We start from the raw sequence: 12,417 nt of genomic DNA on the forward strand, positions 1-12,417 counted from the left end.
CTATACCTAGAAGTTTCTCACACCTACCACATAGGCCTGTGTATTTAGAGTGCCTGTGTGTTTTCTACATCAAGCAAATCCCCTACAAATCATTCTGAGGAGGGGTGGGGTTTTTTTTTGGGGGGGGGGGTGAGGGGAGGGAGGAAGAGAGGAGGAGAGAAGAGAGATTTTGGCTTTATCCTGATTTCATACTTAATTAGAAGCAACTGTAGGAGTCAGTGAAGATACTGGTGAAAAGGAAATCAAATCCAAGCTCTTTTCTCCATATCAGTTTATTTAGGAAAACAGCATATACTATCAATGCCTCTGTCTTTGTGGTGGGTCGACAAATCCACTGCTGAAGCAGCTCACACCATATTTAAAAGTCTTGTCATGAATAAGATGCAATCAATCTTGGAAGCTTTTCATAACATGAATTTACAAGAGTGAAAAAACGCAAACTGTTAAGACTGATGGAATAATCTTTTTCCAACACCTACACTAACCGACATTAACTACACAACAAAGGCTCTAATAAAGTGGAGTATAATGATTATAACCCACAACAAAATACATGTTGTCTTGCCAAGTGAAAAGTATTAATATGAAGCTGACTCAATGACACTATTGCAAGGTCTTAATAAAGTTCACTACATTTCAAAGTTTTTTTTCCTCTTTATTTAAACACAGATACATTTACAGCATGCAGGTAAGTTAAAACTAGATGGCGTCTTCTCCAAACCAATTATGTTTTAATGCATCTTCATGTACTGAAATTAAGTCACTGTGTTCCACAGGTAGACTTGTCATCTCATGTCAAATTTAGAGTTACACACAGCAGTGAGTCAGTATTTAAGTTATGCAAATAATTTAGTTGCTCACCATGAATAAATATTATTCCTTTATTTAAGTTCCTACTCTAAACCATTTTTAAAAAATATGATCCAGAGGAACATAAAAATAAAAACCACTCAGACTGCAAATTGAAACAGCAATGCATTTAACAGACTATTACAGATTTAATTTACAAAACAGTAACTGTCCTGTCCATATGACCTACCATAACTGAATCAAAAAGAACAAAAAAGCCATTCCTTTGAAAATTGTAAGTTGCAATTCTTGGTAAACTTCATAAAAGCTTAAAACAAAAAAGCTTAGATATAAAAAAAGTGATGTACATTTTGAGCTACATGCTAGTTACAGTTTATTTTACTGCTTATTACACAGCAATGTTCAGCACCAATACCCGTGATACATTACTTACAGGAATGAAACTACCATCTACATGAGAAAAAGATCCTGTTCATCTGAGAATATTTCCAAGGAAGCCAGTTTTTAGCCAGTGTAAAGTAAAATATGTAGAGGTCTGAAAATGTGCAATTAATATTCAGAGATAATGGACAAGGCTGTTTCCATTAGGAGGACTCCATTTAAAACCATCTATCATAACTGCCACTTCACTGTCCTCTTTCCTTGATATGCTGCCTTTATCATGCTTCAGAAGAATTTGCACGATTAGGACTGATAGAAACACACTCCAAAGAGCAAAAATAGGTCTTTAAAGGTTGAAAACTCCAAAACATTGAGGATTTCTGGCTGATGCAAACAAATAGGTTTAAAAATCTAACCTATTACAAAAGTCAAGCTGCAGTAGTTAGCAAGGAAACAGAAAAAAGTATGTTGAATTAAGGTCTAAGATTTGAGTATGCTATATCATAGCACAAATATTTTACTTTGTATAAAAAGTTTTTTAAAAAGTGATTTACTATTGAGGTCCTTATGGAGCTTTTAGGTTTCCATTATGCCTGATGAATAGCCAAAAAAGGTCAGACCACTAATATTAAAGATAACGTTAACTGGTTCAGGACAAAACTATTTGAACTCTCTTTCATATCGCTAAGTTCCTTCCCTCTCAAAGATCTGGTAACATTTCTATCTTTTGAGAAGGACTGTTCTAAAAATATAGTGGCTAAAACCCTAGGAATAAATTACACAAATGATGAAATTACCACATTAAAAGCCTGATCCTAATCTCAGTGGAAGTTATGGGTGCTCAAAACTTCTGAAAAATCAGCTCAAAACCAAAACAGTTTGTTTGTTGTTAGCCAATCCTACAGAACTATATTGCAAAGAGAAAAAGAAAAAAGTTTGATACAACTACTGTAGAGTAGACATTTAAATATTTCTAGAAGTAAACAGATTACAATACAATTCAGTTTAGCACAGTTTTTACATACGTCTCTGGGATTACTGGCTGTATCAGCTATGAAAATGTTTCTTTGCCTCCATTATTAGTGGATTTTAATTAATTATCCAGCTCTTCAACTGACTCATTTTCTCAAATTGAAAGTTTAAATTTCATCTCAAGAATTCCAGTATGTATACAGTATTGGAAACATAAGAACTGAATCCTAAATTACTCTAGCTCATTTCAGTGTATGCTAAATTAGTGAAAAATATCCATTTGTCCAACTCAGGTGACAGTGAACAAGCTCATCAGAATGAAGCAGAATGGTTTCATTCCATCAAGCTATGCATAGAATAAAGAACAGGACAGATGAAATATTCTATTGCCAAAGCCTTTTCCCATGTAAACTTAAGTTTACTCTTGTTACTTGTACAGTATTTAACTCAAAATAACATTACAGGTACTTAATGAGATAACAGTTAAACAGCCTTGTTCAAACTGAAATCTTTAGTTCTGTGGTTTCAAGATTTAAGTGCCTGATGGCAGCTGTCATAAGCACACTTCAGTATTTTCACACTGTACAAATAATATTAGTCCTGGCTACATAGAACATCACTTAAGGAGAACTTCAATGCACAGTGCTGTTCTAACTTAGAGTGGGAAAAGTAGTGTTATTTAAAGTGGTAAAAATTAAAAAAACAAAACGAAAAAAAATGTCAACATTGTTCCACATTCCCTCAGACAATAAAATGTACACAAATTAAGCTAGGAAATTTGAACTAAGATTTTCTTAACATACATTCAACTTGGCACAGTGCAGACTAAATTTAAGACATGAAAGACAAACTGTAATGGACAGAGCTACACTTGAAGTAACATGTCATTTTTCAAGACGCCAAAATTGCACTCTAGTTTTGTTGGGAAATCAGCAGAATTTGTAGGAGGGGAGAGCGCTGTACAGGCCAGGTATATTTTATACATTTTCAAAAAATAATCCTACAATCCTCAATGGGAGAGATTATTGTCATGGAATGACACACTCTGCATGATATCCAATCATCTTCATATTTCATTTACTTTTCAGCAACTATAAAGAAAAAACAGTTAAACAGATATGCAAACATATGCCAATGACATGAAATATAATCATTTATACTAATTAAGAACAAGGTGCTTAGTGCTATTTTTAATATCCCTATCCATTTCAACCTTTAGTCGGTTTCATCAAATTGACCGTCTGAAGTTTGCTTTATACCTCACAATGTCAAAATGAGCAACAGGCATGTTTGTTTTAAATACCTTGATGTCTACAATTTACAGGAAGATAAGTAGCTTGCAGTAATTACGATTGTTTTATGTAGCCAATTCCCTGGAAGGCAGGAAAAAAGACTTCTATCCTGTGTCTTCTTTTCTATTTCCAGAAGCTGGGAATGGGCGACAGGGGATGGATCACTTGATGATTACCTGTTCTGTTCATTCCCTCTGGGGTACCTGGCATTGGCCACTGTCAGAAGACAGGATACTGGTCTAGATGGATCTTTGGTCTGACCCAGTATGGCTGTTCTTACATTAATACAAACACATAATATGCCAATACTTCCTATGACCATTGCCCATGTATACAAATTTGGCAGCTACTTAGAACTGATATTTTGGCAGTTTTCAGCATGTAAAATTTTCACTGAGGCGGGTGGCGGTTGGGTGCAGCACCTGATAAAGATGCTCTTCAAATTGTATCTTTACAGCTGTTTTAGAAAGAAGGGGGTCTTTGGAATGAGACATCCTTACCCACTAGTCATCCCCAAAAGGCTGGGTTGTAAGGGTAGTAGACTAATAATTACCCTTCTTTTGTTTTATTAATATTTTTTCATGAAAACAATTAAATTACATTACCTATTAAAAAGTGGACACCCTGTTTCTTCCAAGACCCCTAAAAGCCTGCCACTCAGTAAGTTTCAAGTGTGAAATATCCATACTAACCCTGGCAGAAATGGTTAAATAATGTACCTACATTTCCAATCTCCCACACACTCTGCCACACACCTGTTCAGAACAAAATACCATTGTTGGGTGGCTGGAAAGTGGGGAGGTAGAGAGGAACAGGTGATAAGGTTTTTGACATGATCTGCACACTGAGGAGTAATTTATGAGTTTTCAGTGGTAAAACTGATGTAACTGCTCAAAGAGAGCACAACTTCATTTGTCCATACACTGGTAATGTTTTTTTACTCTGTAAAATTAAATGTGAAAAGCATAAATACAAGGGGCCATTACCATGCCTTTGATGGACACATGGAACTTACTACCGACATCAATGGGAGGTCTGCAGATCCCAGTGTTAAACAGAAGTTTCACAACTCTTCCATTTTTTAAAAACTTTAAAAAATTCATTTCTAACTAGCCCAGATGACTATCCCTCTTTTCCTCCCCCCCTCGCTCCCCCCGGGGGGAGCACTGCAATAACCTAATGCAGAAGTGATTTTCTTAGCACTGACAACAAAAATTTAAGGCTTCAAAAGTTATGTCACTTATCTCTCTTAGCTGGCTAATCTGCTAAACTTAAGAACTCAGTCTAACAGCTAACAGTCTACCTGCTTGAATTTCCCAATGCCAACTAGTATACAGCTACGAAGAGCGGAAGTTCTTTTTCTTTTCCAAGTGAGATGACAGCTCAATAGGCAATGAGAGTAAGAGAAAGTCAATATACAAATCCTATCAATGGGAGAGAACTATGATCTGAGTATTTATAAAACAGCCAATCACCAGGGTATCTAGGTGCTAATCAACAGCCAGCATCAGTTCGCTGTCTGATACTTAAGAGACTTGGACTTGAAAATCTTGTACTTCACACTCCTGTTCCCTGGCCCCTCTCTAATCCCAGAAACAAAAAGCATAACCCCTAATAGCCTTCAATAACTTAAACCAGTGTAAAGGAAAACTTTAGAAAATATGTTAATAGTAACTAGGAAAGAATGGAACTAAGATAAAAGCCAAATTCTGAGTCTTTAAGGAGAGATTTATTACATATACAGGATCTGAAGACCTGCAGGGCTCTAACTGTGCTTCAACCTAAGACGCAGACAGTTTCAATACAGAAAACTAATTGTGCAGCAGATGCTCAGACAGATGGAATACTCAAAATGAGGCCGATGTTTTACAGTGAGCAGAGGGGAGCAACCAACTGCCTGCCATGAATCTATCAGTGTGAAAATATGTTTTAAAGCCCCATATCAACACTGGTACTTAAGTATGTGAAGGGTCCCACTGATTTCAGTAAGTGCTCATTTGCTGTAATATATACTCTCATGCTTTTTTTAAAATCACATACTAATCTCAGTTACTGAAAATCTGACCACTGAAGCACTTTGTATAGTACTTTAAAAAAGTAACACTGAGAACTCAACTCAAACAGCAAGAGTATTTTTACATATACATTCGATGTTTTATGTAGTATGGTTGTGGCAAATTGATCTATACATTACAGCTTCTGTATTTTGTTCAATTAGAAGTACGATTCCTAACCCCAGAACTGCCCCTTTACTACACAACTGGACTTTGGTGTACAAAAGGAGGCAACAGTATGGGCTGCTTATTTACATATTTTAGCATAGTCCTCTAGTTGCAAGATATAACCACAGAATATTCAAGTGGTTTGTTTACACAGCTGGATGGATTACGAACACAAACTATGAAATACAGTAGTTTAAGGAGACACTAAAAAACAGCCCCGAGAAAGATTTAAGAGTGGTAGCCATGTTAGTCTGTATCACCAAAAAACAACGAGTCCTTGTAGCACCTTAGAGACAAAGAGAAACTTACACTTTATCCTGCCGTCCTCCACCTCCACGCAGTGTGACTGGCTGGCTGTTTTGAGTAAACGCACCTCCCCCACGAATTGCACTTGGATGAGTTGGAGAAGCTGCTGGATGCTGGCCGGGACGGATAGGCTTAGCTACACGAAATAAAATGTGACTGTTAGAAATCATATACCAAGCAATTCTAATCATTTGACCTTTTATTGTTTAAATTCATTAATATTTTGTTTTATGACACCCTGAGAAATGCATATTTTTACTATTTGCATCATGCTTTCTAAAATGAGAAAAACATTTTTAAAATCTAAGGAAGTGATGTTTTGGGGATTATAACAACCACATTGTTATACTCAGGTGATGTATCATATGATTGGTTGTATGAAACAGATGAATGCTAATTAGGATAATTAAAATTAGGTTCACAAGGCTGCAACAACTGTTGTAGGCAAAAGCTTGCTCTTAGATGTTTAAGTATCTTTTAAAACCAACTAGGTGAAGAACTATGTGCAAATTCAGTTACTCTGTGCCTTAAGGCCCAACCAGGCTGATTCTGCCTCATCAAGAAAACAAGCTACTGAAGTTTCTGCTGTTGTTATATCTGAGCTTCTTGAGTTATGCAGTTGCAGAAGCTGTGCAATATCCAAAGGTGGAGGTGCCAACTTTTTGCTAATGGCTAAGGTGTACCACATCAGGCATTCAGCAGTTGCTGTCAGATCCTCCCTTCAAAAAGCTGAATCAAAAGATCTGCCAGTGTGATCACCATATATAGCAACAGGGTTCATGGTGGTTATGCATTCTCTTACATCCTGACTAGGTATCTTCTTAGCTGACAGCACCAGCTGGAGAAGTTTTGGGGCCTAGGCTGAAAGCTAGCAGGGTGAAGTCTTATCTTGGCAAACAGCTGCTACGCCCTGACAAAAATGAAGCTATGGCCCTTATCGAGCTACAGATTCTCTTCCTCTTTAGGAATCCCCCCAGGGAGAGAATGGGAGATCAGGGACAGGAGCACTACCATCACTCTCCAGCAACTCAACATGGGAAGGGCCTTTTCTCCCTCATCCTTTCCCAATTTATAGCAAAAATCATAAAATAGGCCCAGGACATGTCCCACTCTCCTCTTAGGGCTCTGAAGTTGGAGCAATTTCTCAAGCCTAGCTGACCTCAGCAGTAGGAGAGAGGGTACAGCTCTAAAACTGGGATTTTGGAAGCACAAGAAGCTCTGTGCTTGTGTTACAGTTAAAGTTGGTATGCTCAGAGAAATCTGCATGCACAATTCTATAAAATTGGACTAAAATAGTTTACCTCCCCCCTTCCCTGTCCAGCTAGCTGTTGGCCTTTCACAGAAAGCCACTCTCTGAATAGGTCAGCCCAGGGCCTTTTTCTAGCATATCAGAGGCCTCTCCCTATGCTCTGTGACAAAGGTAGAACGAGACCCTCAAATCTTCCCCATTCCCTTGTCCTTCTGGTGATCTAAGAGGAAGCAGAAATAAGGGACTATTTTCCCCCCTCAACGCAAACTACTGTCTGCACAACCAAAACCATTTTAATACAGCAGTTCTCCCCCCTACTTCTGCAGCAAACATAAGACACTTTCTGCAGGGTTTATCCTGATCCCATTTCAGAAGTATGGCTTTTGGGGGAGACAGGCAAGATGGGAAAAGCTTTTCCAGTCCTGTCTCAGGGCTTCAGTGAAGACTGGATTACGGTTAGTGGATGAGGTGGTGCTCTGCTATTGACCAGTGGGGAACGTTCGCTCACTGCACTGGCCCCACCCCAGCAGCACAAAGAAAATTTTCCAGATTCCTACTTCTTTGAGCAACAAATCTTTAAATCCATTTTCAATATAGACTGATTGGCAAGATTCTACTGTGTTTTCAGGTTTAAATAAGCAAATACTCTTGATGTTGTTTAATCTGCCATTGAAATCTGAGGTTGAAAGCTGTTACTGTATAACACAAGAAAAATGGATAATAATGCTGTGTTAGACCACCCTCAGGTTAGCTAGATCGGATATCAGAATTGTTTTCAGTGACTTCCCACAAATAATAGAAGAATGTGTGTCAAGTGAACTCCTGTTTAATAACTGGTATTTTGGATTAATGCGAGCTATAAAAGAGTTGTCTAGTGACTCATCATTTTTTGGATACAGAACTTGCTCTCTGAGCATACATTTCTTCCCAGCCTTACCAATTTCTGTGAATGCAAGACATTTTAGAGAGATTAACTCTTTTCATCACTTTCTGTTCCCAGCATTAGAATGGCCATACTGGGTCAGACCAATAGTTTGTCTAGCCCAGTACCCTGTCTTTTGACAGTGGCAGATGCGGATGCTTCAGAGGGAATGAACAGAACAGGGTGATTATTGAGTGATCCATCCTCTGTCATACAGTCACAGCATCTTGCAGTCAGAGACTTGGGGACATCCAGAGCACAGGGTTGTATCTCTGACCATCTTGACTAACAGCCATTGATGGACCTATCCTCCATGAACTTACCTATTCTTTTTTGAACCCAGTTATAGTTTCACAAACATCCCTTGGCAACAAATTCCACAGGGCAACATCCTCTTTTTAGGGATGATACCATCTTATTCTTTATGTTGTGTAATAAATCATGGTAGGTGATAGCTGCTCAGGTACTAAGCCACAGCATTAAATCCTTGAGTAAAAAGCACTATATTTTGATTGGCAAGCACCTTCAATATTTAAGCATGCAGAGGAATGGCTTTACAGATTATGATAATTACTGCGCATAGTAACTTGTACCTATCCTACTGTTTAGAGTGGAAATTAGGGTAATTTTTTATAAATTAATAAAATGTATGTTCTATTCCATGTTCTTATACGGTTCTCACCACCACAGTATCCAAGTGCCTTACAGTCTTGCATTAAGAGATTTGAGTAACATCCATCACATGTGGTTTTGTTCTCATCCTCGCTAGAGGGGAAATTTTGCAAGCAATGGAGTGTTTTGAGATTGGGCTTTTTTTGTTTGTTTTGAAGTACATGTTGCTTTGTACTGATATTAGAGAAGGCAAAGTTGAAAGAATGGACCTTGCATTCGGAATGGAAGTTGATGAGGATTGTTGTGTTTAAGTTCAAAACATTGAATTACAGAAGTCTTAGATCTTGCATTTTCTCCTTGGATTTTCCAGTTTTAGAGAGACATGAGAGTCAAGTTTTGATGAGATCCTTCTATTCAAAATACATAACTAAGCAAATCAATTACCAAAAAAGTACTGTGAAAATTGTGTTTGTTACTTTAGCAAAGGCATTACTAATTTGCTAATGAAATTGAGTACACTTAAGTTTCTTGTCCCTTCCCTTGTTTTGATAGCCACTTCGTAATCTTGCCATCACAAAAGTATAACAAAGACTTGCAGAGCAAATTATAGAATTTTTTGTTTATGTTCAAACTTTTGTTTTTAAAGGAGACAGAACATTCACCTTGGTAGTTACTGTTCCGTGCAGGTGAGGTTTTACATGGTGTGAAAGCCCACCCACCGAAGAGACAAATCACGTCAACAAAGCAATGACTTACAAATATTTGCATGTACTGTACACTGAAATTAACTTCTGCAGTTTTTGTACTAAGTGATAAATCCTGCCTTTTTTCACATGTGCAACTCTCACTGACATTACTAGGAGCTGCAGGCATGTATGCAGGACAGAATTTGGCCTTAAGTTATCCAAAAAGAAGAACAATAGAAAGGAAAGAAAAGTTAACCAAAACATGTTTGGAAACTGCGGTATTTTCTTTACTAACCAATCTGTGCAGAGTGTCCTCTTCTGGCCATGTTCTTGGATCTCACGGCTTCCTTAATACGGTCTACCTCTTGCTGATATCGTTTGCGATCACGAGATGCATTCTCTTTGGCTTCCCTTAGTGCAGACTCCAAAGCTTTAACTCTCTCAGCTGTAGCTCTAAGTCGTTTCTCCAGTTTAGGAAGCTCACAGCGAAGATCTGCATTATCACGTACCAGCTGAGGATAAGCAAAATATCTTTAATTTTTCCCTGAAAAAATAATAATTACACTGTAGCAAGATGAAAGTAACCATAATAGACGGGACAACACTTACTTTGTTGAAAGTTTAAACTGAATAAACTAATTAAAATAATAAATATGAGCAGTAAAATTTCCTGTTAGGTATTAAGAGTCAATAGAACTATACCACTTAAACTATAGATAGATACCACTGTATTATATATACACAAACACACCACCATTTCAGTCTAAATTGTAAAAAACCTTCACAGGAATACATTAGTCTATGTATTTAATATTAAAAATTGAAGTTAAAATTTGAGACAAGCAAGCATCTCTGAAGTGTATGAACAACTACTCCAGGATACAAATATGTACACATGCATTATACCTTTAAAATACATCTCGAACAAGGAACAGTTATTGAAGTTCTAAAGTTAATTTCATTTAGTCTTAAGTTTTACTATACCTGTTTGTGGACTTTTGTAAGCTGCTCAAGATTATTCTCAAGAAAGGAAATTTTCTGTTTTTGCGCAGCACTGCCTCCCGTATCATCTGAGTCAATCTCTGCACTCTATGGTAATAAACAGAAAAGAGTGATACATTACATTAAATTAGTTAGGCTCACTTACTTACTACCACATTTAAATAGAGACAAGTCTTGCTATCATGCCATGTTACCTTTTTAACTCTAGTAGCCAGATCTTGAACAAACAGCTTCCGAAGGTTGTGTAGTGTTTGCAGTTCTTTTGCCTAAAACAATAAATAAGTATTTTACAGCTTACAATTCTTAACAGGAACAAAAGTTACAAGCATTTATCTTAAGTACACATTGTAATAACTTACCACAGTCTCTTCCAAACCCTTCAAATCTTGTCTTGCTTGTTCTCTTCTGTCTTGCATAACCCTAACAATCAAAACACAATATATATATACACTAATACAGCTAAACATTTATATTTGTGTAAAATACAAACCTTATAAATCCTATTTTAGGTTCCAAAATGAAAGGAGATTAAGTCCTTAATTATGCAAAGTGCAAAACCACCCTACAATCAGTCACAAATGGCAGAGAATTCAAGAGCCCAAGACCAGAAGAGCAGGGATATGGTGAGAAAATTTGTATACAATTAGTGTTAAAAGAGATTTTAATAAGTCAGTTCAGACAGCTGAGTTATAGAACATCCTAAAACAGCTATATTAACATACCAGAGGTTGAAAAGTTCTGATTATAGGTCCAGAGCCGTTGCTTGGAAAGATCTACTGTTCCTACAAATATTTCTAACATTGACTTGTCAAGGAGATAACAGATATTATGTGCGGGTGGGCTGAGGGATTTATTCAATTTGAAAAAAACTTTTCATGTTGTTTTACTGATTTCTTTCTTTATATATGAGCAGTTCAGATTTCCATTTTCCAAAAGATACAACAGCCTAATGATACCAATCACATTATAGGGCTCTCTCAATCATCCTATTTAAGATTCGTTCCTGAGAAATAAGCATCAACTTTATTGTTAAGGGCTCTGGTTTCAGCTTCTTTCAAATTATGAGGCAATTGGAGAGTTCAGGCAGAATACTGGGGAAAGGACCCAGGAACTGTATTTTGATCAAAAACATAGTGAAGGGTGAAAAGTAGGGAATCAGTGTTGGGTTTAAGGAGAAAGGAAACCAAACTTTGCAAGTTTTTTTTTCCTGTCTTTATAACAACATTTTCCTCCCACCCAGTATCACCAAAAGTCTAAATTGATTAAGCTATTCTACCACTTCTAATGCTGCAACAGGAAATGCTCATGAGCTCCAACTACATTTCAGATCTCATCTGGAGGGAGCCACAGCAAATTTATAAATATGTTTTTGAGTTTGAGACTAGAGAAGTTTTACACTGTTAGTATTCAGCATGGTCTTCGGTTTGAAAAGGCCATGCACATTTATGATACTGTACTGTATTGTAAAAAGTTAAAAATGAATACCTTGGCCTACACTTTAAAATCATCTAATTGTGATAATCTTACACTTCATGCCATCAAAACTTCATATGATTCAGTTATGCATACTGTATGAGGAACTGCTAGATTAAGAGATTAATGCTTGATATAATTTGGTCCCAAGTTGCTTTCAGATGGTATAAATACAGCACCAGAGTTTCTAACTCCTACAGTTCAAGATGGCAGATACAAAAATTGTGTTGGAATTGAAGCTTTAGGGATGTGGACATAAAGCAAGAGTTAGAATGAAGTGACTTTATGGGCCAAAAAATCGTAACCTACCAGGATATAAAACAAAGCTGCGTTTTCCACTGGTGTAAGGGCATTTGTTTAAAAATCTCTGATGATTGATAATATTAGACCTTAGACATACTTTGGCTGCCATCACTCTAAAAGGGATTTTGTTTTGCCATTGGTCATTGACTAACCAGCAGCTCCCAGACCAATGTAACCAAGTTCATAA

The 12,417-nt window shown here is 37.0% G+C and overlaps 1 protein-coding gene across 5 annotated transcripts in view; it reads right to left on the minus strand.

Moving 5' to 3' along the window:
- Positions 1 to 634: 634 nt before the first annotated feature.
- Positions 635 to 12,417, minus strand: part of KIF5B (kinesin family member 5B) — a 67,908-nt gene continuing 56,125 nt past the window's right edge. For 3 of the 5 annotated variants that reach the window (XM_073334409.2, XM_073334408.2, XM_073334411.2), the window contains exons 21-26: positions 10,814 to 10,874; positions 10,649 to 10,720; positions 10,437 to 10,541; positions 9,748 to 9,964; positions 5,987 to 6,119; positions 635 to 3,254 (exon numbers count right to left, since the gene is read on the minus strand). In XM_073334409.2, coding sequence (XP_073190510.1) covers positions 3,248 to 3,254; positions 5,987 to 6,119; positions 9,748 to 9,964; positions 10,437 to 10,541; positions 10,649 to 10,720; positions 10,814 to 10,874 — 595 coding nt within the window. In that variant the 3' untranslated portion in view covers positions 635 to 3,247. Of the gene's footprint in view, positions 3,255 to 5,982; positions 6,120 to 9,747; positions 9,965 to 10,436; positions 10,542 to 10,648; positions 10,721 to 10,813; positions 10,875 to 12,417 lie in introns of those variants that run through there. The other 2 variants (XM_073334407.2, XM_073334412.2) reach the window with 2 other exon arrangements.

Source organism: Lepidochelys kempii, chromosome 2, assembly GCF_965140285.1.
Source record: "Lepidochelys kempii isolate rLepKem1 chromosome 2, rLepKem1.hap1, whole genome shotgun sequence".
Taxonomy (NCBI): domain Eukaryota; kingdom Metazoa; phylum Chordata; order Testudines; family Cheloniidae; genus Lepidochelys; species Lepidochelys kempii.